This window comes from Coptis chinensis, chromosome 3, assembly GCF_015680905.1.
Source record: "Coptis chinensis isolate HL-2020 chromosome 3, ASM1568090v1, whole genome shotgun sequence".
In the NCBI taxonomy this organism is placed as follows: domain Eukaryota; kingdom Viridiplantae; phylum Streptophyta; class Magnoliopsida; order Ranunculales; family Ranunculaceae; genus Coptis; species Coptis chinensis.
Window position 1 is genome coordinate 96,448,183 of NC_141458.1, and position 26,440 is coordinate 96,474,622.

General features: G+C 38.8%; 2 protein-coding genes across 3 annotated transcripts; one reads left to right on the top strand and one right to left on the bottom strand.

Annotated features, from left to right (window-relative positions):
• Positions 1-15,538: 15,538 nt before the first annotated feature.
• On the bottom strand, positions 15,539-23,008 carry SIGC (RNApolymerase sigma-subunit C). 2 transcript variants are annotated; one of them, XM_086603490.1, is made up of 8 exons: positions 22,716-23,005; positions 20,033-20,187; positions 19,354-19,917; positions 19,036-19,266; positions 18,473-18,613; positions 18,167-18,367; positions 18,015-18,093; positions 15,539-16,192 (listed from the first exon to the last, which is right to left on the bottom strand). In XM_086603490.1, the coding sequence occupies exons 1-8, from the start codon at positions 22,801-22,803 to the stop codon at positions 16,116-16,118; spliced, it is 1,536 nt and encodes a 511-aa protein (XP_086459616.1). In that variant the 5' UTR covers positions 22,804-23,005; the 3' UTR covers positions 15,539-16,115. The 2 variants fall into 2 exon arrangements, with proteins under 2 accessions (XP_086459616.1, XP_086459615.1); XM_086603489.1 differs by lacking the exon at positions 18,015-18,093 and having other exon boundaries at positions 22,716-23,008.
• A 205-nt stretch (positions 23,009-23,213) lies between these two features.
• On the top strand, positions 23,214-25,896 carry LOC147511888 (inositol oxygenase 1-like). The gene is made up of 11 exons (XM_086603491.1): positions 23,214-23,489; positions 23,573-23,696; positions 23,793-23,874; positions 24,132-24,336; positions 24,442-24,501; positions 24,647-24,699; positions 24,794-24,916; positions 25,002-25,071; positions 25,202-25,280; positions 25,388-25,469; positions 25,660-25,896. Exons 1-11 carry the CDS (start codon positions 23,471-23,473, stop codon positions 25,684-25,686), a joined length of 924 nt encoding a protein of 307 aa, XP_086459617.1. The 5' UTR covers positions 23,214-23,470; the 3' UTR covers positions 25,687-25,896.
• Positions 25,897-26,440: the final 544 nt, after the last annotated feature.

A 26,440-nucleotide genomic window follows, 5' to 3' on the forward strand; every position in this document is an offset into this window, starting at 1 on the left:
TGGGTACAACTACCAGCTCACATGCTTCCTAGAAGCTTGGCCTCTACCAACTGAACCTACAAGTTTCACAATGGCTTCCCTAAAGAAAGATGAGTTCAATGCCGTAATGAAGCAGGGCGTTAGTCCTAGGGTTGGTAATGTTGTGACCAAATACTACACTAGACCCAGTTTTGTATTCAATTTGTGAAAAATGCCTCTACCTTGAGTCGAACTTGGGTAGGAATAAAGCAAATGTAAAGTTATATCAAGTAGATCACTCACATTTTGATGTTTAAATAGCCTTAAGATACTTATTACCTATAAACAATATGCATATGATTGGTCTTTTTCTTCTCACCAAACCTTATAACCAAAAAGAAAAAAAAAAAAAAAAATAAGCAAAAGACTCTTCGTCAAAAACCCCAGTCCAATCAATCCATCCGCTGAACTGAACTCCTCTACGGATCCAAGAAAAAAGGCGCCTTTTTGGTTCTTATTGTTTTTTCCTAATCTCTTATTTTTGTCTCTATTGTGTATTAATTTTCCTATGTGACCCATTATTTGTGCTTAAATATAAAATGGGTGGTATTACTATATGCAGGTTGTTAAGGAAGTTCAATGTTTAGGAAATAGATTCACAGTTAAGACGGAGAATCAGTGTTTCTATCAGTTAGCATTGGTGTTCTCCAAAGCAACCTCATTGAACTTCAATCTCCTTTATCTGTAAGTTATCTTTGAACTCTGTAAGACTTCAATCTCCTTTATCTATAAGTTATCTTTGAACTCTGTAAGACTTCAATCTCCTTTACTTTGAACTCTAAGGTGCATGATTAATTTAAATAGTTCGCCTTTTTTTATGATTGGATTTATTTGATTGGTCATAGTGTAACTTGGTTAGTTGTATATCTTACTAATTCTAATTTGCTATTTTCAAATTTGAATGGAAAAGAGTTGCTTGAGGTGCAAGAGCATGCCTAATATCAAGATGCTCCATGATTCACTCAAGAATTTTAAAATCATGTATTATTGTGAGAATCTTGAATCAATTACCCAATGATGGTTATGACTGAACTTAGGGAGCTAGTTCAAAACCCGGCCATCTATATGAATCTTTTGATTGATACCCATCTATTTGGGTGTTTATAGATAGATATATTTCTCCTGAGCAAGTACCAATTCAATATGGTGGTTTGAACAAGGATGGCGATGCGTAATTACTGCTTATGCAGTATTGAGGTTATTATCAATTGAGACATTCAAGTTCTTTGTTGTACTAACTCCTAATGTTGCAGTGATCTCATTTTTTTAACCAGTTATTTAACTGCTCTGGCATTCGTCGAGACGGTTAAGTAGCTGGGTTAATCAATGAGAAGTATATTGTTTTAAATTTTCAGGTTATGACAGGTTTTATATTTATGAAATGTCAAAAATACAGAGGAGACTCTGTTGAAATTTTTCTAGAAAAGTCACGTACTTTAGGTATATAATTGTTCGAGTTTTGGGGCGTTGGACTCGACAAAAAATAATTTATTTACCTTGCATTGAGTGGTTGTTGGGAAAGTTCAATTCTGATTCCAGGGTAAAATTGCTTCTCTATTTTTTTTTCAGTAATATGTTATTTGCTTTTAAACTAAGTCGATGACAAGTGATGATTTTACTACCTCCTTTAACAGTTTAACCCATTGTTTTGTTGGTGTTAATTAACAAATTTCTCTAATATTTTGTATTGGTGCAGATGGATATTTAATATCTGGAATGTTTGCATTGGCTAATGAAGTTCATTGCATCGTGCGCTCCTCTTCTTGGGATTACTTGATCTGATGAAATTTATCAGTATGTTTTCACCAAATCTATTCTCTTTTTTTCGTTCTCAGACAGATCAACAGTTTCAAGGTAAGGTAAGTTCCAAAATACTGAAGAGAGTGAACCAATGTAGCCAGCTCGGTCTAGAATGATTTATGTGACTCGACTTTTCTCAGACACAACCATGTCACATCTGAATCCACAAGTGAAGTGTTCACTATAGATGTGGTCACATGGATCCAGTTTGAAGTCCCATGAGCTCACACAAGATCTAGGAGTCACTGAAGAAGGATCAAATCTCTTTTTCAGCTGTTTTAAGACTTCTATATCTCCCTAATGAGTTCTTGAATCTCCCTTTATGAACAACTCTGAAACTGTAATCACTAACACTAGAATGATAGATAGAGAGAAGTATGATGTACCCATTTCTTCTCTCCCAATCTTCTTTTTGTTCTTCATAGATTTTCTCTTTTTGGGTTTGTTAGATCTATATAGATAAGAGAAAGAGAAGTCAAGAAATGCAGAGATAAGGAAGTATTGTATGCATCATACACCCATGAGTTTGTATGACAAATGCTGATGATCAGAAAAATAATAAAACTAAACTACAAGGCTGATATACAATAGTGGTGGGCTTTAAAGCTTTCTCTGCTTTTCCTGTCTTTGTTTCGGAGATATTTTGAAAGCTTTTCAATGGAAATTGTAAGGATACTCATATTCAAACCCTCTCCAAGTGCCAAGTGCTACTTATGTTTGAATTTCTAATATTTGTTCACCACGATACCCTTGCACATAGACTCAAGAAATGAATGCAGCTATATGGTATGTTTTGAGTGTTCTATTCCTTGATTGTTGTATTATATTTTGATAGTGAATTGTTATTTAGGACAATAATAACCTAGGTGAATTGTTATTTAGGACAATAATACTTCAAAAAAAAAATTAGAAAAACATAAACCCATCAAACAAAGTATATATATATTATAAGCAAAGAATCATTAACTATCAATATACATATATTATTTATTCAAGTGGACTTTAGGTTTTTAAGTCATTAACTATCTATATAGCAAGTCCGGCCATAGGCAGGGCCAAATGGCTAGTTATAAGATGTGGCCTAGTGATTTTGGACATTTTTTTGGTTTGTTTTTTTACTCTTATAAGAGGCATTCTATTAGAAATGCCTTATAAGGGGCTCCAATTTTATAAGTACCAAAATTAGATCTACTTCAATTCTATAAGTCTTATAATTTTAAAAATGACTCAAACACCCCCGTCCATATACCCCTAGCCTCATTTCTCTTTCTTTCCCTTTTCATTATCTTATTTTCCAAATAACTCCATTACCCTAGCCACCATCGACTACCACCACCACCACCACCACCACCACTGCCACCACCACCACTGCTGCCACTACCACCACCACCACCATCACCACCACTACCACCACCACCCACTACCACCACCATCATTACCTCCACCACCACTACCATCGTACTATTAAGACTATCACCACCACCACCACCACTACCACCGTACTATTAAGACCAATATTATCACCTCTACTACCACTACCACCACCACCGTACTATTAAGACTATCACCACCACCACCACCGTGCTATTAAGACATCCACCACTTCTACTACCACCACTATCACCGTGCTATTAAAACCAATATCATCACCTCCACTACCACCACCACCGTGCTATTAAGACCACTACCACTACCACTGCCAATTAAGATAGTTTCCTAAAATCGATATTCTAATTATCAAAATTGATTTGAAACCGAAAATCAAACTATACGTTTGTTTCAAATTAATATATTCAAGTTAAATATGATGTAAAGTAGGGTTATATTTGTCAAATAACCATCTATAAGATGTCATGTATTTATTTTTTCTATTTTTACAAGTGCTTATAAAAGGAACTTAAAATTAAAAACAAACCACTTTATAAGACCATCTTATAAGGCCCTCTTATAACACATGGTCTTATAAGACCCTCTTATAACTTAACCTAAAAAAACAAATAGCCCCTTAGTTGTGCTTTTCTACGTGAATTTAGAAGTAGAGAAAGAAGGTTTTGGGGGAAGTGGAGAAAGAAGGTTTTGAGGGGACCGTGGGGTATAGAATCGTATTTGTGGGGGACTCATATATAATTCCTTTTTTCTCTCCTTTTTTCCGGGGGGTTTTTTTTTCCTCTCCTGATTTCAAGTGAGTAAATAGGGTACTTAAAATTAGCCGACGTGGACAGTCTCATAGCGCAGCAAAAGGGACTGCTATTATATATATATAAAGATTTACACTCTCATTTATAGCCAACAATTTTGATTGACAACCAGTGTGATTAGGAACTAAGCATTTAAAATCGATTTTTGAAACTAATCGGTCGAAGAAAAGTGATATGCGATTAATTGGTTAATCGACGATTTAATCGGTTATATCGAATGTATATATTTGACATTTTCAAAATATATAATAATATAATTGTAAGTACCCTCCGTTCCACACTATAGTACATGTTTCCACATAACAGGTCGTCCTCCTTCAGGTCGTGCAAAACCCATCAGACCGTACCCAACAATCCAACACCCAGGTCATCCAAAGTGTTAGTTACAACCATTTATGGAAGGATATCAACTAGCGCAATCTCGGAGCTCAATCAACGCCCCAATCAAGGAAACATTAACTTTATAACAACACATTAATGGCAAATCATCAAGATAGCACACAAGATGGATTTATACTTCATAACGGTCCAAAGCAAATATGAAAAGTCAACTCACACATTTATAAATAGAGAGAGATGAACTACGTAAGGCTTGATTCAGGTTTAGCCCAAGAAACTTGATATGTAGGTAACTCTTATCCCAAGAAGAGTGCAGCCATACCCAATTCTCCAGATCATCAGGTCATTGTCCAGTAAACACAACATCTACATTGGTGCCGTCTGCCGGTTCATTTCCTTAAGAAAAGCACACTTACTCTTTTCTCAAGCCCACAATGCTGGTAAAAACCACCATGGATACTTATTTTCAGATGTTGGCAGAACAAATGAAGACGCTACAAGACGCTTTCGTCACTTTACAACAAGAGAATCAGACGATGCGCGACCAGGCCACCTCCAACGCCAACAACGGCACAACAGAAGCAGTGAAGCACAATGTCGTTGCAGCCCTCACCAACACCATCAATCAACGCTTAGAAGACTTCTCCCAAAAATTAGAGAAGTCAAACGAAAGAGCCAGCGTGATCCAGATCGCTCAGAAGATGCTAAAAACGTATAAGGCATCACCATTCACCACAGAAATCAGAGACAAGCAGTCTCCTTCAGAGTTCATCCAGCCAAAGTTCCCATTGTACAACGGTACCTACCTCCTTCCAGCGAGCACGTGGCTTCGCTTCACCAAATCCTTGCACTCTACAGACCATCCGGACTTCGACTACACCGGTGCAAACTTTTTCAGCCGGTTTGAAGGGCCGAGCAATAGACCGGTTTTACACACTCCCTCCCGATTCGATCGAAGAACCCGACAAACCCGGTCGAGACGTTCATAGCGAAATTCCGCCCACAAATGTAAAGAAGTAAGCCGACCTAGACTCTTTGTTCCAATTCAAGCAAGCTCATAGCGAAACGATTCGCGTCTTCCAAGGACGTTTCAAGAAAGACCTCCTCTCACTGGAATCAGGACTCAGTGACGACTTTGCAATTTCTGCGTTCACAAACGCCCTATTAGACGACTCCGACCTAGCAGGGTCTCTTATGCGCAACAATCCAGAAACCTCAGCCGACCAGTATCACAGAGTCGACAAGTATATCAAGTACGAATAATGGATGGCCCAGCGCAAAGGCAAAGAGGTCCTCGCAGTTAGCAACGAGCAAGACCCCAAGGAAAGCAAGCAATATTCAGCCAACAACAACAACAACAACAAGAGATCCAACTCCAGCATGCCTTCATACACGAAGAGGGAATTATCCAACTTCTCTAGGACGCTGAGTCAAATCCTGAAGAAGATATATACAACACCATACTTCAAACCCAACATTAACAAGGTGATCGCCATACCAAAATGTCCATATTGCCATTTTCACAAACTCCACCACCACGACACCAATGATTGTTGGAGCCTGAAGCACTACCTCCAAGACTTAGTGGAGGAAGACAAATTAAAAGAGTTCCCGCGAAAGTGACAGTGGCATAAGGCATAAGGATGCCAAACGCCACGAAGCGAGGAGCCGAAAAGAATGAACGACTGCGGATAAATGAGACGCGAGTAGGGCGGATCAACCCGACGATCTAAATCTCCAGATCGGTCGAGGCACAACAAGAGACAACACTCCTCCGACCACGATGAGGACAAAGTAATCAACATGATTACAGACACCTCAAACGACGAAACCTCAGGTCGGGATAAGTGCAGAAAAGTAGGAGCGCTTCAAGAGATCTACCACCTCTCACACAAAGTTGAGATGATCAACCCCACAAATCCACAAACAACAAAAAACAACAATTTCATTTACTGAAGAAGACCTGGACAAGGTGTGCCTACCCCACAATGATGTCATGGTAGTGCACGTAAAAATCAATGGGTGGACAGTCAAAAGAGTCCTCATCGATCCAGGTAGCTCGTGCGACATACTTTTCTATCAAACTTACAAGGACATACACATGCTTTTCGGTGATGATAGAATCAAACCGCAATACTCTAAGGGTTCAATGGAGACATCGACGCCATTGGAGATGTCATCCCCATCTCCATTGAAGAGAAGGAAGACATGGTCAAAACTTCAACACGATTCATGATGAGATCGATGTCTCAGTCTTCCTATTACCGCCATTCTAGGACGCCGTTGGATTCACAAGATCCAAGCTATTCCATCAACCCTACACCAGGTCCTGCAATTTCCCGGTCCCAGAGGCATCATAGAGCTCAGAAGCAACCAACTGGAAGCCTCACCGATGCAATCAAGTCAACACAACGACTTCACCCAAGCCTCAGGTTGTTGAAGCCAAAGACGTCCCAAAGAGGCAAGATCCTCAAACATCCAGCCCTCCAGCAACTGCATCAGACAAGCTCAAAGGAAAACAAGCTCAAATAGAACCGGAGAAAAAAGGCAATTTGGGCTGGCCGACGACCCAAAATTTGTCTATGTAGGGGCTGATTTAAAACATGGCTCAAGATAACTTGTCAAGTTTCTATCTTTCAATAAAGATGTTTTGCTTGGTGTTAATCGATATGCCGGGAATTGACCCTCAAGTTGCTTGCCATAAGTTAAATGTAAATCCAACTGTCAAGCCTATCAAACAATGACCTAGGAAATTAGCACTCAAGTTTCAAAAGGCCATCAATGAAGAGATAGAAAAGCTCAAAATGTTGTTGGATTCATCGAAAGTCGAAAATTCACCGACATTTCATTTTAGTAGCCGTTCCAAAGAAGAACGGTCAGGTACAACTTTGCATAGACTTCACCAACGTCAACAAACATTGCCCAAAGGACAGCTTCCCCCTACCAAGGATCAACATACTGGTATATCAAACTTTAATCATGAGCTTTTGTCATTTATGGACGATCATGTTTAGTTTAAATCGCTGCTTGCGGAAGATCAAGAAAAGACGTCCTTCATAACCGAGCAAGGTACGTTATGCTACAACGTCCTACCATTTGGCTTGAAGAACGCAGGTGCGACCTACCAAAGATTGGTCACCAAAATGTTCAATGACTTGCTAGGAGACACAATGGAAGTCTACATAGACGACATGGTGGTCAAAAGCGAAAAGGTGGGTGATCACATCTCCCACCTACAAGAAGCCTTTGAACGACTTCGCCAAAACAAGATGAAGCTCAACCCAGCCAAATGCGTATTCGGAGTAGCATCAGGGAAATTCTTAGGTTATCTCGTTTCACAAAGATGCATTGAAGCAAACCCAGAACAGATATGAGCTCTCCTCGAAATGCCAGAACCAACTACAAAACAACAAATCCACAAGTTATCTGGCATGGTTTCAGCCCTCAACAGGTTCATCTCAAGAGCATCTGACAAGTGCAGACCATTCCTGCAAAAACTCAAAAAGGGAGCAACTTTCACTTGGATAGACGAGTGCCATAAAGCCTTCAACGACCTGAAAGCTTATTTATCAACTCCACCCGTCTTGTCCAAGCCAGAAAAAGGAGAAACACTGGGGTTGTACCTTGCAACTACCGAATTCGCAATCAGCTCAGTTCTCTTTCGCGAACATGATAGAGTAAAAAAGTTGGTCTACTTTACTAGCAAGACGTTGGCATATTCAGAAAAGCACTACTTTCCGATAGAGAAAACAATGCTTTCATTACTCTACTCAGCTCGGAAGTTCCGACCTTACTTCCAATCTCACAGCATCAAAGGTCATCGCAGATACACCCATCAAACAAGTATTGAGTTCCAACAATAAAATAGCCCGCATGGCCAAATGGGCTAAAGAACTTGGAGAACATCACATCGAGTTCATTCCTAGAACGTCTCGAAAAGGTCAAGTTGTTGCTGATTTCTTGGCAGATTTTCCCGTTGAAGATATCAACTGGGAGCCCGAGCCAGTCACTTCATTCCATAAACAAGCCACCCCAGACACATGACACCTCTACGTAGACGGAGCACGCAACAACAATGGAAGTGGACTGGGGGCTGTGTTAACTTCACCAGAAGGAAGCCAGCTACAAAAATCAATCAAGATCAATTTTGCAACGTCCAACAATGAAGCGGAATACGAAGTATTGATAACAGGACTCCGCATGGCACAACAGCTACAAGTCCCAAAGCTTAAGGCTTACAGCAACTCCCAGTTAATCGTCAAGCAGATCACCAAAGAATATATCACAAATGGAGCAAACCTAGCAAAGTACGCACAGGTTGTGAATGACCTCATCAGATCGTTCAAAACGTTCTCATTGGAGCACATTCCCAGGGAAGATAATAGACATGCAGACAATTTAGCTTTCTTAGCTTCAAAGACACAAGAGGTCTGCCCCACCACAGTCTACATTGACATCCTGGAAAGACCCACTTACTAGAAAGAAAATGTCAATAGCCTCACTGATTTCCAACACTTATCCGTAGAAGAGATCAATCAATCTTGGATAGGCCCATTTCTCAAGTTCATCTTACATGGCGAACTCCCGTCAGAAACAAAAAATGCTCATGCAATACAATTCTGATCCCCAAGATACACAGTAATCAACGGACGATTATTCTGTGAATCTGCAGGAGGGCCCCACCTAAGGTGCATAACTCCACGCCGCGCGGCCTCATTTTTCGGCGAAAATCCACAAAGGTGAATCAAAGTAACCATGCATGCGACGATTTCCTACGGCACATAAAGCAATAGCCCAAGGATATTATTGGCCAGACATGCATATAGAGGCAAAAAGGTACATTCTTAAATGCCTCCAATGTCAAACATTTGGTCACAACCACCTAAGTCCAGCTAGGGAATTGATTAACTTAGCCAGCCCATGGCCTTTCCACATATGGGGGCTAGACATCATGGGACCGTTCATCCCACAAAAGAAAAAAAAAGTCTCAAATCGTCCCTATCGACCACAGACACTTCACCAAATGGGTTGAAGCAATCCCACTAGTCCAAGTCAAGGAAGTCAATGTCATCAACTTCATATGGACCAATATCATCACAAGATTTGGTCTACCCCACACCCTTGTTATGGACAACGGAACCCAATTTGCAGGCACACAAGTCAAAGCTTTTCTACAAAAATGGCGCAACATTCAAGCATTTTCTACATGCACAAAGCAATGGCCAAGCAGAGGCCACAAACAAGGCAATCAAAGAAAACCTTCAGAAGAAGTTGGAAAGCAAGAAAAGCCAATGGCGGGCGACCGAGAATATACTATGGGCATACAACAACCGAGCCCGGCGCAAATGAGTCTCCATTCACACTTTGCTTCGGAACAGAAGCAGTAATACCATCAGAACTCACATTCACAACCACACGTTCTGACATAGTCGAGTCAGGAGTTAATGACAGCATCTTGGCAAAAGAAGTTGATCTCCTAGAGGAACGAAGAGAAACAGCCGCAATATCCCTAGCTCGGTACCACCAAACAATCCAACAATCTTACAACAAGAAGGTCGCCCCAAGATCTTTTCAAGCCGGGGACCTAGTCCTCAAAAAGGCACTAGCTCCAAAGCCAAACTCGACCCAATATGGGAGGGCCCCTATATTGTTGACAAAGTCGTTGGAAATGGCGCATACTGGATCAAAACTTAGCTCGGTGATATGCTTCCCCGACCTTGGAATACAGCTCTCCTAAAGCGGTTCTATCAATAAGTTTTTCTTTTGCACTCTCCAAATACATTAGTCGATATAAGCAAAATGTCATCAACATTTCAAGTACTAATGTCATTTTTGCATTACATAAGTACAATGCATTTCACTGCGCAATCCGACCTACATCATCACAATGTCAGGTCGTACATCAAAGGTGGAGTCTACAACGACTCAACAACAACCACGCAGTGGTTATATTTCAATCAATTCAAACAAGGTCCCCCAAAAGGACCCTAAATCAACTTAACACCAACACCAGGGTTAAGAATGATTCAACTGTAATTGCCACTCAAAGGCCAATTATTAGACAAATACAATCCAGGGGGACCCCCAAAAGGACCCCAAGTCAACTTACGACCTCACAAAAGGGTTAAGTTAAACTCAAATATAATGGTCACTCAAAGGCTAATTATATCAATAAGAAGTTCCCCCAAAAGGAACGAATCAGGGCGTACACCTAGGGACAAGGCGACCTAGCAAAGTCAAGGAATTCATCAGTACGACAATGATGCAACACAGGTCGTCCAACAACAAATCAAAAACAACAGAGCAATCACATGCATGCTTCAAGCAAAATTACAACAAGTAAGTAATTTAAGTATTGCTAATTACATACAATTTCGGTTAGATACATGAGGCCCCCAGGTTATCCCAGGAAAACGACCTCAGTATCCCCATCATAAAAATATAAAGTGTATCAGTATCATTATCAACTCGAGCAAAAAGAGAATATTGTTCCAACACTTCAACCACATCACAAACATCAATCAAACAAGAAAAGGCTCAAACAACACGTGTTACTTGATCAACATTCAAAGGCTCCAGGGGCCCACCCTTTTCACCCACCGAGCCACTAGCTAGATCAACAACAACTTCAGAAACATCAGAGACAACAACAACAGGAGGCACAATTGGAGGAACCACTGGAGTAGAACCTAGGTCGGTTGGCAGGTCAGATCGTCCACCAGTATCTATGCCAGTATCTTCAACAAACATTGTTGCAGCCCCACTTTCAACTGCCATCTTCAGGAGCTCATACCTATGATCTAGTTCCAGATAATCATCTACTAGAACGTAGGTATCTCCGCTCTCCACCAAATCAACCAGGTTATTATATTCAGTTTCAGCTCGTTCAACAATGGACCACAACTTCTTGCACTCGGCAGCCTATTGCTGAACCTCCAACTTTACAGAGTCAATAGAGGGTTGCAAGAGAGCTACTTTCCCACCCAACTCTTGCACCTCAGCCCTCTCCACTTGTCGCTTTCGGCCACTAACATCACAAGTTTGCGCTGGCGGCATCCAAATCCTTCTTGAAATGATCAGAAATAGAAGCCATCTCCTTCAACTTCAACATTTGCGAATCTAACAAACAAGAGAACAAATATAGATATCGATTGGATCAAAATCGACAAAGCCCAAAAAAGCAAGCTCGAATCCAAGAACACTCACATAGCACAAAGACCGGTCCATCTCCGAGAAAAGTTCACTTCCGGACCCTTATTATCCGACTTTACGCCTATCCCCATCAAAGCTTCCACTTCCAAAGAATGCCCCACCAACCAACTTGGACTTAAAGCTACATTCACCATTCTCCACAAACTTCTTCAACCCACTAACAGGGTCTTCATACATAACCAGCCTGTCCAGAACATCACTTTCACTCTTCTTACTTGGGTCCATATTTCCTGACCCTTTGCACTGTTCAACAACATGCTCAACCTCATCAACTTTCTTCTTTCCACGGGCCTCAGCCACCCCATCATCAGCAGCCAAATCAATCAGGTTCGTTTTCTTTAGATGAACCCGACCTGAAAAAGTATGACCCTCACCAGTACTAGGTCGTTCCTCAGACTTAGTTCAAGCCCTCTTAGTCCCCTCCGACTCAACCACTTCGGAATGCCTCTTCAGATTAGGCTTCCAGAATGAAGTGGGAGCATCACCCTCCCTACCAACACTTCCTGCACCCGCATCTCCAGAAGAGAAGCAAGTGGGCATTAACGATCTCAGATCACCCAGGGAGAAGCGGTTGGATGCGAGTGTGCCACATCCCCCTTCGGCGTTGGGGCCTAAATGATTTTCGTTACCAAAACTCGAAACGTTGTGATGACAAACGATTTCGTCACCAACTTCGAATCCGGATTGCATCACTCCTCCAACATCCTCACGCCCGAGCGGGTGTTCAGAATCCTCCAAATTTACCTAGCCACCCGAGCGGCTATCACCAAAAGACCTCCAACCGCTTTTCCCTCGAAATAGGTGCTTTCTTTTTAGCTCTCCCTCTCCATGGCGGATTCCCCTAGAATTAGAGATAACAACCGCAGCTTTGTGAGCCCTCGCCTTTTGCTCTAGCCTTTTATGGTTGATCTTCTCTCCTCCGCGCCTCTTAAAATAATGCACAGCCTCCCCCAACAACGCTTTATTTCTCCTCCAAGCTCAAACAAACAAACCTTTCAATAACAACACGGCCTTAGTAATGCAAACGAATATTGATCTCTCAAAACAAACGAAATAAATCAGAACGTCCAAATTATGAAATACCATACACACATTACGACCTAAAACTAACGACCTACCAGGCAACTTTATAACCCGATTTTCAATCTCCAAACCAGGAGGACAATATCTACCCACAGCCAACAATGACCTACGACTCCAGTCCTCCCTACTCACCCCCACGATAATAGGAGACTTCCCCTTAAAGACATGAAAACCAAAATTCATAGCACTCGACCTTTTCATAACAAAGTTCTCCATCACATCCGATAAACAGATGTTATAGCCCCTGTCATTCAACAAGTCCAACACATGGAGAATCCTCTAACTGTTCCCCACGAACTGACAAGGGGCTTTCCCCAAAAAGTTCAACACCTCCACAGTAAGATGGGAAAAAGGCAACCTCATCCTAGCCTTCAACTGTCCATAGAAAACAACTACTCCTCCACCCCAAGGAACGTAGTCACTATGAAACAAATTCCTCTCTCCCCTCAGGTCGTACATGGCCTGGCCAGACTCCACCCAACCAAACTCCTCCCTCAGAGAAGCATAGCAATCTTCCGACTTAGGCCTCCTCGGATCCTCAGCCCCCGTCTCCAAAGATGAAGACGATGAGGCCTCTACACAACTACAGACCCTATCATCAACATCTTCATCACTTACCGTTCTCTCTCTCCATTCATCAACTTCAACCTCACCACTCAAGCTATCACTGGTAGCAGACATTACGATATCTAAAATTAATAAAAGAGAAAGATTTGCAAGATCAAAAGACGACCGATAATCGGGAAGAAGAAAAAGGTTTTTTTTGTTCTTCTTTTTTTTTTTTTTTCGCTCGGGTTTTCTCTTTGTCTGAATGAGAACCAAAGCAAGAAATCCCAAAGTCAAAAATCCCTTAATTGCCCCAAACCTCGAGAACACAAAAATATTTCGTGTTCCCAAAACCTAAATCATTACTCGCCCACAAATCGCCGTAACTTAGGGCCCACGAATCCAGCCTAAACAGTTCCCACACATTCTCCAAAACCTAAATTCAAAACAAAACAGCTGTCAGACACGTGCTTTCCAATCTTTACTTTTTAAACCGTTCTTTCTCCACCCAACAACTGTCCAAAGAGCGAATAAAAAATAAAGGGGGCTATGTAAGTACCCTCCGTTCTACACTACAGTATACGTGTCCACATAACAGGTCGTCCTTCTTCAGGTCGTCCAACACCCATCAGACCGTACCCAATGACCCAACACCCAGGTCGTCCAAAGCGTCAGTTACAGCCATTTATGGAAGGATATCAACTAGCGCAATTTCGGAGCTCAATCAACGCCCCCAATCAAGGAAACATTAACTTTGTAACAAAAGACATTAATGACTTTAATCATCAAGATAGCACCAAGGTGGATCTACACTTCATAACGGTCCAAAGCAAATATGGAAAGTCAACTCACACATCTATAAATAGAGATGAACTACGTAAAAGCTTGATTCATTTTAGCCCAAGAAACTTGATCATGAGGCAACTCTTATCCCAAGAAGAGTGCAGCCATACCCAATTCTCCAGATCATCAGGTCGTTGTCTAGTAAACACAACATCTACAATAATCATACAAGGTATTCTTAAATAATTATTCGAGATACAACAAAAAATATCAAATTCTCATAATTATATATAATTAATTCAATTTTAGAGTACTATATAGATGCCAAACACAATAATTATGTTAAATATTTAAATGAATAAAGCAAGAGAGATAAGAGATAATATATATTAGAGAGATAGTACAATAATTTGTATATTTAACATTCGTTAAGAAAATAAAATAAGTAAACTCTTAGATTTGTGTGTTTATTAGGTTCCATTATTATTAATATAATTTAAAAATCTAATTTGTTAATTTTATATATTTTTTTGGGTGGGGAACCGATATTTTTAATAATTTTTTTTATTGGTTTAGCGAGAAATCGGTCATCTCAACCAATTAATCGGTTAATTTGGTAATTAAATCGGTTAAGTGAGAATTTTTTTTAAAATCAGTACAAACTAATCGGGTTACAAATAATACGCGTTTAATCCGCTGAGATAACGCATAGATTAGGAATGTGTTTTTTGTGAAAATTTTAGCATACATAATTTGGTGTGGCCGTGTGGGCGTTAAAAGCCCAAAACATATGCCTTCATAAGAAACATGATTAGCTTCTGTATAACCGTATAAAGTATAACCCTCAACCCTCAAAGCACTTGGCACCATAGTACAAAATATCTCGATATATCGTGATATTTGGGGATATCTATCTAGATTTTAGAGAAAGATATATAAATATCAAGATATGTTCAAAGATATATACGACTGTAAATATCGGTAATATTTCGACGATATTTGCGATGTTGTGATATTTGGATAAATTTTGTGATATTTTGTGTATATAACAATTTTATTTAATATTTACCATTATATTTTAAATAAATATAAATAATGTATCATGATATATCAAGAAATATCCATAATATCTACGATATTTGTTGATATTTTGGATATATTCATGATATTTGCATGTGAAACAATATCAAATATCTCCAAAAAAATATATATATCCACGATACATATCCAAAAATTGAATATCGATAAATACTTATATCCTGATATTTTGTACTATGTTTGGCAATTCCAACAAGTTTCTCACCTAAATAAACCTCATACAAAATGCGGGAGTGCCCGAGAGAAAGATTAAAATTTTAAAACTGCTGAATTACTGATAGGGTTGGAAATGATGTGGGCTTTGAGCGGAATCTGGCCCAACCCATTTTGGAACTTTGGATGATGATTTTTAAAGATGATGAATTAACGATAAATACGCTCTGTACAGTACATAATACCAAGAACAGAGTATTTTTAAGCATGTTATGCCACAACCGTCATCCCCTACAACATGGTAGAGATCAGAGTCAGAAACAGGGAGATCTTATTATCTTTTTGAGGCTGTAGGAATTGGACTATTTGCCGCAGAGTCTGCCGGCCAAGGTTTTAAAGAGATACAGATTTGAAATTACACTAATTACACTCGAGAAGATTTGCTGGCTTGAAATTCATATTTGGTACAATCAGCAAGTGCTGAAACAGAACAACGTAAAACTTTCTCCCAGCATAGACAAGAATCTATAAGGAAGCCTTGGCATGAGAAAGCCATTCAAGCTTGATCACTCCAAAGAACATTATATTTGTCTTCTATCTTTCAACTGCTGGAACTCAAAGTCAAAAAGAAGATACGAAAATCACCAATTCCTTTCGGACCTTCTTGATTACTATTAAAGCTGTAAGTTTATGTACTGATTCAAGTTCCTCTGCACTTCTTCTTTCCTTAACTTTGTCAAAGCGGATTTCTCTATCTTCCTTATCCACTCTTTGGTACATTTAAAAATCTTTGCAATCTCCTGGAGAGACTTGCACTGACCATCCCACAAACCAAATCGCAGAACCAGCACCTGGCTCTCTCTAGGATGCAACCATTGTAGAAGCTCATACAAGTCTTTCTGCATATGCTGCCTCATGACAACTTCTTCGGGAGATTTTATCGATGTGTCTACAGTAAATTCCTGCATCACAACCCACGTCTAGTTGGTAAAGTGACTACAGAACAGGGAACAAGTATAAAAGCACACATGTAGCGTAGAATATTCTAATAAAATTCAGAATCAATGTCATTCTTTCAAAGCAGTTGGAACATCATTGTCATTTTTTCTAGGAAAAGAAAAAACTGTGCTGGCAATCCGGAGTTCAAGATTGTAGCGCACATTTATACCTACAACTTCATAAATTTTACAGGTATGCTCTCATTAGTAGAAACTTATATTCATCGGTTCTTAAAATGAAATAGAGCTAACACAGATCAAATGTTAACATAGTAAAGAAGGCGAAGAATTTTTATACTTCCTGTAATCTTGTCTTTTAATACTAAAGGCCGTTGATCAGACCCACTTTTTAGTAGATATTTTCATGAGATAGGAGCATCCAAGGGAATTCTTACCACCCTCATCAAATTTAATGCGATCATTTACATAGGGAGGCCATGAAAGAATTTTTATGGGGGAATTCTTCATGAAAGCTCTTAAAGGTGGTGATATTCCTTCTAAGCTTTCTACCATATGAAGATTCTTCAATAAAAAAAAAATGGTGGGTTTACCAGGAAAAAGTTCTCTCTACAAACAAACACACCTTAAACCTAATGAGCAAAACAAACTCAAGACAATACACGACCATCACCATATTAATATATATATATATAGGGGAGGGATAGAGGCACATTCTTATGTGCACATTATAGCCACATTGTAAATTAATCCAAGCAAAATCATGGACTTAAAAGTTGAATTAAGGGCTGATTTTTTGTAGATATAATCTCCCTACCATGGAGAACATGCTCACAAAAATTCAGCTCACTCAAAGAAGTCTAACATTAGAACATGCTAAACGATAATCTTTATTATATATAGACAAATTTAATATAGAACATTAGAACATATATATAGAATTACAAAAGAAAATATTATCCTTACTCAAAACGATAATCTTTATTATCCAAGCTTTCAATACACACTTAAAAATACTCATTTATAGACAAATCTATACATAAAAAAAATTTGACTCTTTGACACTGTCCAAACCTTCAAAACCAAGAACAGATTTAACCTTCGATAACCAAACAAACTCTTGATTAAAACCTTTGAAAACCAAATCTTCTAATGAAACTATAAGTCTAACATGCCTACATGTATATATCTGCAACAACTCCCCTCCCTTTTCTATAAAACTCATTATGTGAAACAAGAAGGAAAACAATTACTGCAAAATTGTTACAGCAAAACAGCAGATGAGATGCTACTGACTGCCATCTGATATTGCCACTTTGACTGTGATGGAATACATGGTGACATGGTGTTGCATGTGGCAGATAGTCATACATGTAATTGCACAGGGTTGGAAGTAATCATTGTTGCATTATAGACCCATTGATATCATTCAAACTTGCATTTTAGCTAGAAGGGTATAAACAATAAAATTTTTGGCTGCGGTAATCTTGATTGGGCAATTGATACAGGGGGTCGTTTACTTGTAAAAACAAGACTTAGTGGCCTAGTGGGAATACATGTTAAAGATTATAAAAAGTTCACTTCAAATTTTTCAATCAGAGAGTTTGATTTACTGCCATTTGTATGGTATGCTGTACGATAATTTAAATAGATGTGTAGTAACAGTTTCAGCTCCAGATTAATGTGTTGCAGGCATGTCTACAACATTTACATACTACAATGCAAATTATACACATATCCAAAAAACAAATTGAGAAGTTCAAAACAATAACGCTAAAAAACTATACAATTTCATTATCAGATTGGATTTTTGTTTCAGAAAACATACCAAAGTTTTGAACAAAATTTTCAAATGAAAACCCACCAGTACACTGGTTTTCGGATCCAAAATTCTCCGTGTATGGACTCTACAACCAAGGTGCAGATGAGACAGAAATTTACACAATAAGAAACAAAGATAAAGATGTAATCAAGTGATACCGTGAATTTGGCACTTTGATCATCTCCCACTTTCTGATCGACTGACCCCACAATTCTCAGGCATTGGCTGGCAAATCTTATTTTAGCTATTGACAAGCCAGAGAACCTAGAAATCTCATCATCATCTGGGTATCTTCCGTGGAGAGTATAAAGAGTCTTCCTGACTTTCTTTATCTGGTTTATCCTTCTGCTTAAAGTCACCTAAGAAGACAAAAAGCACGAAGGACCAAATGAAACTAACTCCTAGACAAGATGCTTACCAAAAATTAAATAAAAATGGCAAAGATGCAGAAGAAAGGAAGGTACAGGTATCTGGATCTCTCTAGAGTGCTGCGTTACTAAGCCTGACATATATTTCCTGATCCAGTACTGAACATACGTTGAGAATTGGTACCCTCTTGTGTGGTCGAACCGTTCTGCACCTTTAAGGACACCCATGTTCCCTGCCTGCAAATATTTTGAAAGTGTATACATAATGACAGATTTGATACTAAATTAATAAGAAAAATGTATATGAAGTCTATTGACCTCAATGGACTGTACCAAGCAACTCTGTTTCTGGCCATGTAAATGGCATGAGGGTGCAGTTTTGGCCCTCCCACTACCCAGAGACCTCACTATGAAGGATCTCCACAACCCCCCCCCCCCCCACAGCGCAACCCACACACACACTTAAACCACCACCTTGGGCTTGTATGCTTCAGTAGATCCTCCACATAATTATATTCGCATGTGATAAAGTCCACCTGAGCAATTTTTGGTGTATAGTTTGGTCCATGCACCCCCAGCATAAAGTACACACGCTAGACCATTCATTAAATAATAATTTATAGTTAACAAGAGAGAGGGATAAAGACTTTTCGGCAAACCTGATATAGGTCTTCTAAAGAAACTCCCAGCCCACGGTAATTCCTAGCCAGATAAACAACTAAGGAATGTGTACTCCTCAGCAGCTTATCTCTGCAAAACCAGCCATAATGCAAACGCTGCTGCAGCACCTTCATATCAACTCCGGCAGCTTCTGCCCAGCTGTGGAAGCTTGCCACCTGTCCACTTTCAATTTCCAACTTTGTTCTGATTTTCTCTAAGTCTGCAACATCCTAAATGCTAACCAAAAATTAACAGTTAAATCCTTCTTTAAGGATGCTTAAGAAAGTGCATATCATTTTGCAACATCTGGAAACTACCTTTACTCTCCTTGACATTTCTGCTTCATTCCTAACAACTTTCTGTCTTCTACTTCTTGATTTATACGAACTTCCCACAGTAGACCCAATAGCTCGCCGAGGAGGTTTACTAATTGATTTTGACATTGGTGCCAGGGAAGAAGTTTTTGAAACTGTCTTTGAAATTTTTTCTCTACGCGATTTCCTTTCTTCCTTTTTGCCAGATCGAACAATTGTAATATTTACATGATCATGTACATCACCTTCTGTGCTGGAATGCTTGGTCAGTTCCGTGTGAGAGTTTAGAGTAGTTGGTATAGCTAGGGCCCTGGCTAGGCACGCATGGAATAACTTGAGAGCTCCGAGCTTTTCTAATTGTATATAAATCTCTCTCTCAAGCGCAACCAAATCTTCATCCACGAAAATTCTTTCAATCTCTTCAATGTTTTTACATAATAGATAAAAGCTTGATTTCTCCTTTTCTCGCAAGCCTCTGCTGTAAATTGATGTATATTCTTGCATAGGCATTCTGATATCATCAATTTGGTCATACCAAGTTGTATGCAATCCCTTGCCAAGGCTCATCTGAAATAGCAATACATTTCAATCAGATTCATTTCCAATTAAAAAGTAAAGATGAATAAGAATTTTATAAAAACTATAGCACTTGCAGGAATATCCTACCAATATGCTGACCAACCTTCAGTTCTTTTGATCCACTCTCCATGACTTGCAGTGTCCCAAATGAACTTGTATAAGATTTTAAAGGAACCTTACACTGAGTCTCACTGTCTTCAGGAGTAACAGAAAGGATAAATGCCCTTGCCGACTCATAAGAAGCCTCCCTGGTGGTAACTGTATGATTTAAAAACCAAGGGTACAATTAGTTGGAACCCAGTAATTTCAGACTGTAAACACATAAATTGTCATGCATGACGAAATAGGCAAGGCTAATCTGCAATTCAAAAACATGACCACCTCCAGATGCCCAACATTAGAACATGCAGTTCAAGATGATTTCAATTAATTTCAGCATAGCTATATCTACACGAGTGTGGGGAAATCACAGGAATTAGAAAGAGAATGAGATAAATGACTTTATTGGGGATTGATATAGTTATTCAGTCATCATATGCAATTATCTAAACCCTTATCCAAACCACCACCAAAAGTACCTTCATAGCATTAAATTTGCATGAATATCTTTTCTTCAGACCCTTTTATAAAGCATATTGGAAGATTCTGCAGTTCTCAAAAAAGGACTATGCAAACGGAACTCTAGAAACACTTTTCTGAGTGTAACTTCTTATGTGCATCAAGACCATCTGAAGTAACTATAGCTCTGCCCAAGTATAAGGATCACCTTTTTTACTAATTTATGCTCTGTTGCAGTCCACTCTAGTTTAGTAAAATTAACCATTCATAAGTTAAGCGCATTTAGAGAATCCTTGATACATAAAATGATATTCCGTAATAGGCACTCTAATGATAAAACCATAGCCAACACCAAAACCTGGAATGAGACTCAACTCTACAACCATCACTTAACCAGGCCCCATCTTTCAAATCTTGAACATCTCTCCATATGGAACTCGCCTCTTCATTCCAACTTCACGGAAGAAGAACAATTAAAAGCCATCTTCCACTTGAAATTTCAAACTGTGTCTTCTCTCTCAGTTCTGCTGCATGTCCTGTTGCCAATGATCACAGGAAACTGAAAATTGGTGAGTATCACTTCCTATGACTGGTAGTTCATAAGATCCGCTATAGCTCTCTCCAAACATGTCACCTTCAATTCAATAATATCTTCACTGCTGTAATGAGCTTCCAACAAATTCATTAGAATACCGTGTGATAAGCAAAATGATTCGCAATACCTACTTAAATCCAAAACCATGACGTTTCAACCTTCCTTTGAACTCATTGAGAATTGGTTGGAGTCAAAGTTTTTCTTCTTTTCTTCTCTTTTCCCTTTCTTATTTTTTTTTTCTAGAATTGAAAAGAGAGTACCCTTGACCAATAGCTTGTTCAAGTTGAGGGGACAAGAAGAGCAAGATAAGGGTCTCCCAAAAATATCACCTTATCAATAAATTAAAGAAAGAAGATATAGATAAGGAGTTCTAGCAAGTGGGCAGTGGCAGAACGATTTTTTGGTACATCAACATAAACTTGATGTGAAATTGCAGAGATATAAAGGGGATTCTCGAACAACTCGTGTTGAATAAAACCTAGTACGATAGAGACAAAGAGGGATGGGGAGACGACAGCAAGTTGCTGATGGAGGAAACATCTCTCTTCCAAGAAGATTAATTTAAAGAGGACGACTGGCCTGTTCTTGTCGATGGTGACAGCAGTTATTGTCAACAGATATAACAAGAGCGGCACAACACACCACACCACACCACATGCATATATCGAATTTCCTGTATCTAAGCCTCTTGTGTATTCCGTGTCGGAAACCTTGAATCCTTGTAGGACACTGACAAGCATACCCATATCAATGTTATTTAGAAGTTCATTAAGTGGATGGCTCTGAAGCCTGAAGGAATGGTACAGCTTGGAACTGATGGACATCTACGAAAGCAACTGGTAGGTTAGGAGGTATTCCATCTGATGAAAGGGAAAGTGTTACATTCACTCCAAATCAGTAAACAATTAGGCCTCTCTTATTTCTTTGAGCTACTAGCTGTGACAAGTAACTCAGTTTCCCGGCAAGAGTGTGAAGGAAATCCAGAATCTATGGCAGCAACTCAGTGCAACAAAAATTACAGGAACAATTCCTTTTGAATGTTTGGATACTATTTCCACATAGTAAAACAGTATATGGTCAATAGCGGATGGAGACCAACAAATTAAATACTGTCCAGCTAAAATCTATCCGTCCACTAGAAGGGAAACTTGATATGGCTATATATCAGGAATCCATGAGAATGTACATCATTACAAGAATCCTTGTGTTGGGATTGTCACATAGTTTTGACTAACTTGGTAAAATAGATTCGAGTACAAGCATATAAGCAAATACTAAATCGCTGTATAAATCAAACTCAATATATCTACAAAAACCTACATGATTCGTGTCTTTGTTTAATAAAAATGCAGCAAATGAAAGAATCCAAACAAAAAAATCATATCCACGACGTTTCACCAACCACTATCTTTGAGTACCAACAACAACTATTCATTCACTTCATTCTCCCAAACTAACAAACACCAACTACACTTCAACTAGTAAAAAGCACTGTATACACACAGACAACTACTTAAACTCTACAGGAATATTTCCAATTCATTAAACTAACCAAACACCACTTCAAATTTATAATTCTAAGGAACCAAAAAAGCATATAACCAAAACAAATTAAAAAGATATTGGGGCTCACCAGAAGTGGAGTGTTTCCTTGAATTGAGATGGAAAGGAGACTTGGTTTGAAAACCACATTTTAAGTCTAGCATAGAACGAATCACCATTGTAGTATGTTTTAATGAAATTTCAGCGGAAAAAATGTAAGTGTTCCATTGAGTTAAGTAGTATTGATAGTGATGGTCATGGAAATAGGATAGTACTTAAAAGTGTTCACTCTCGACCACCAATTCCACATCTCCAATTTTTTGGATTGCCATTCATCGACTACCTTCCTACTTGCAAAATATCTTCGCCATCTTTTCACCTTCCGATATTTCGTACCGATAATAACGTTAAATAAGTTCCAGCATACAAATGGGGCTACACATTTACAATTTTACACTGTATCAAAGACGACGAGATTTGCAGTATTTCATGCAAGGTGGCAAAGATATTGTGCCAAATTTCACATTATGAACACGTCTGCTATCCAAAATTTGTTTCTATGTGTTGATTAGTCCAAAGTAATTTGGCTGTAAATTCTTAGATAAATAATTTTCAATCTCATGGGATACTTTGAAGTCACAAAATGACAAAACTACCTACTAACATTGACGCAAAAGTACAGAAGTGTCCTCCATCTAACTTAGGATCGATCGACCCACGTAACGCAGGTCCTGTTAGGTAAATCTGATTTTATTAAAAATATGATATAGACCCTTTCAGTTCTCACATTCTCTCACCGCTCTTTGATATCTGAAGAGATCATATTCTTTTCTTTGTTTAGGCACCATGACTGTGGTTGCCCCAGGTACATATTTTTTTTTTTTCATTTTTTCCCTATATGTTTATTTCCGATCCTATCTGAAAATGGACATGGCTTCTGTATTACAGAGCGAATTATTTCCGCTAACAATAGTTTGAACAATGAGAAACAAGGGGAACAAGAGCAGCATGATTTGAAACTTGATGGAGGATTTGAAGTTCCAGACAACAATGCCTTTGGTCATTCATTCAGGTCGGTTTCAAGCTATATACAAATTACTCAGATCTTTTTTCTCCATTAATTTACTGTACATTTTTTTTTCTTACTTCATTTGTTGAGTTTTGATAGGGACTATGAGAAGGAGAGTGAGAGAAGAGCGCAGGTTGAAGAGTTCTATAGAACCAATCACATCTACCAGACCTATGAGTTCGTAAGTTTTCCGTTTCTCATTTCAATGCAGTAGCTGCATGGTTCACGAAATCACAGCATGGGGGCCTTTCAGAATTGAGATCCCCATACTACAATTGCCTGGTATCGATTACCCATTTCTGTCAGAAATGCTGGACTGATATTTCGTTTGGGACTTTGGTCAATAATTCTTGTCTAACACACCTTCATTTTACGAGCCTTTATTTTTGGTTTTCCTTTTCTCAAGCTAAATAAATAAGTGTATGACGGTTAAATCAGGCTAAAAAGAAGAAAGAATATTATGGGAAAACTGACAAGGCAGAGATGACCATTTGGGAATGCTGTGAACTCCTTAATGAATTTGTCGATGAAAGCGATCCAGATCTTGATGAACCTCAGATTGAACACCTTCTTCAAACCGCGGAAGCAATCCGAAGAGACTACCCTAGTGAAGGCTGGCTGCATCTCACTGCACTCATTCACGGTATACAAGTTTATATTCCTCTAGTCGATATGAGTCATGTTAGTGCATGTCCTACTTTGAAATGTGCAGATGTAAATGTACTAATAAACTGGTTATTTTATTCAGATCTTGGGAAAGTTTTACTGCACCCATCATTTGGTGATCAGCCTCAGTGGTGTGTTGTGGGTACGTAACTATTAGGAACTCTCATAATGGATCTGCTTTCAGGCCCAATGGTTGTAACATTGTTGCGGGCCTTATTAGAATCTTATTCGTATCAACATATGCCATGCAAGAGATATATTCAGTAATTTTTATGATTTTGTTGTAGGTGATACCTTTCCTCTTGGATGTGCTTTTGACGAGTCCATTGTTCACTGCCAGGTGAAGAATTAACTTATTGCTAATTGCCATTCTCACAAACTTATCAAATGTTGATCATTACTGAAATTGTGATCCAAATTTGATCATTTGACAGTATTTCAAGGAGAACCCGGACTTTAACAACCCAACATACAATACAAAACTGGGAGTGTACACTGAGAACTGTGGACTTGGTAAGGTCACTATGTCATGGGGGCATGATGAGTATATGTATTTGGTATGACATGTCACCAGAATCCACCCACAATCAGATTTTATTTATATATAGTATATAATCATCTGAAATGGCATTGATTTTACAGGTGGCTAAGGAGAACAAGACTACTCTTCCACCAGCTGGCCTTTTCATCATCAGATTTCACTCATTTTATGGTAGGTCGTCCAACTAGTTTCTTTGAGTATTATGGAACATTTGATTTATTGGGAAATCCTGATTATCCAGTTATCTCGTTGTCCATTGATCATTTTGTGCATTGCCCCACCCCACCCCCAAAACGTACAGCCATGCACAGATCTGGAGCATACACTTACTTGATGGATGATGAGGACAAGGAGATGCTCAAATGGCTCAAAATTTTCAAGTATATATGTCTCCTCATTTATTTAACTGTCTCTCATTACAGTACAGTGAAATGTATTGTGTGCATCAACATAACACCATTTAATTCTAATGTTTGTTGTGCAACAGCAAGTATGATTTGTATAGCAAGAGCAAGGTGAGAATCAATGTGGAAGAAGTGAAGCCATACTATCTCTCACTCATTGAAAAGGTGAGTTGCGTACGTACTTGTGTGCTCACTGTCCACTTAGGGCTATAGCTGCATTATTTGGATTTAAAATGTGTTTACCTCTCTTCTTTCTTATATGAAATATTTGTTGATTCCATCAGAGTAATTTTATTTTTGGATTTGAACTATTTATGTGACTAACATCTGTCGATCTTTTCTTATGTTAATGCAGTACTTCCCTGCAAAGCTAAGATGGTGATGAAAAATACAGCAGGCCTCTACTATATTTCCTTCGCATAAGTTATTTTATATCTTGTGTGGAGTATTATAGGTTCATTAATTATAATACGGGTCTAAATGTGGTTAGTAGGCCTTTTAAAAATAAATTATAGTCATGGTGATGTTTCTCCCATGCATGTAAGAGTAAGATAAATAAATCAATAATAAAATTGCTTCAACTCTTTTGTCAGATATTGGAGTTTAATTTCTCTGCAATACCAAGTTACCAACTATTTGTTCTGACTTCTGATTAGCAACATACCGATTTCAATCAAACCGCAAGGCTTATGTTGCGCAACTTGAACATTATATCTTACAAAAATCCGCTGCTAAGGCTTGTCAGTCGAAGTAAGGCGCGAAACTGTTAATGCAAAAGCCTAAGCAATTGATTTTTGTGACTTATCATCGGAAAAAAAATGATTTTTGTGACTATTATTCATTTATTCCCCAAACTGCTTCACCAATTACAATGTGCCGTGAGTAACTCTCGGCTTCACACTGTCTATCCAGTATTCCTGCATTAGGGGATCTCCCCAATGGAGAGTGTAAATTCCAGGTGATAAGTTAATAGCTAATAGAGGGGATGGAGAATTGTCCATCCGACTATTAGTTAATAATTCACGTCTATTTTATTTTTTTTAGAATTGAAACATTTGCGACGGATACAGACCGTCATTTATTGGTTAGCCCTGTTTTTTTTTGTTAAATCCCTTGCGACAGACTTTGACCGTCGG

Coding starts and splice junctions, on each gene's coding strand:
- SIGC (XM_086603489.1), bottom strand. CDS start 22,803: ATGGTGATTCGTTCTATGCTAGACTTAAAATGTGGTTTTCAAACCAAG. Junction 20,188..22,715: donor AAGGAAACACTCCACTTCTG/GTGAGCCCCAAT, acceptor TAAATCATACAG/TTACCACCAGGGAGGCTTCT. Junction 18,368..18,472: donor CTAGAGAGATCCAGATACCT/GTACCTTCCTTT, acceptor TTGTCTTCTTAG/GTGACTTTAAGCAGAAGGAT.
- LOC147511888 (XM_086603491.1), top strand. Junction 24,337..24,441: donor TCTCACTGCACTCATTCACG/GTATACAAGTTT, acceptor TATTTTATTCAG/ATCTTGGGAAAGTTTTACTG. Junction 25,072..25,201: donor CAGATTTCACTCATTTTATG/GTAGGTCGTCCA, acceptor CAAAACGTACAG/CCATGCACAGATCTGGAGCA.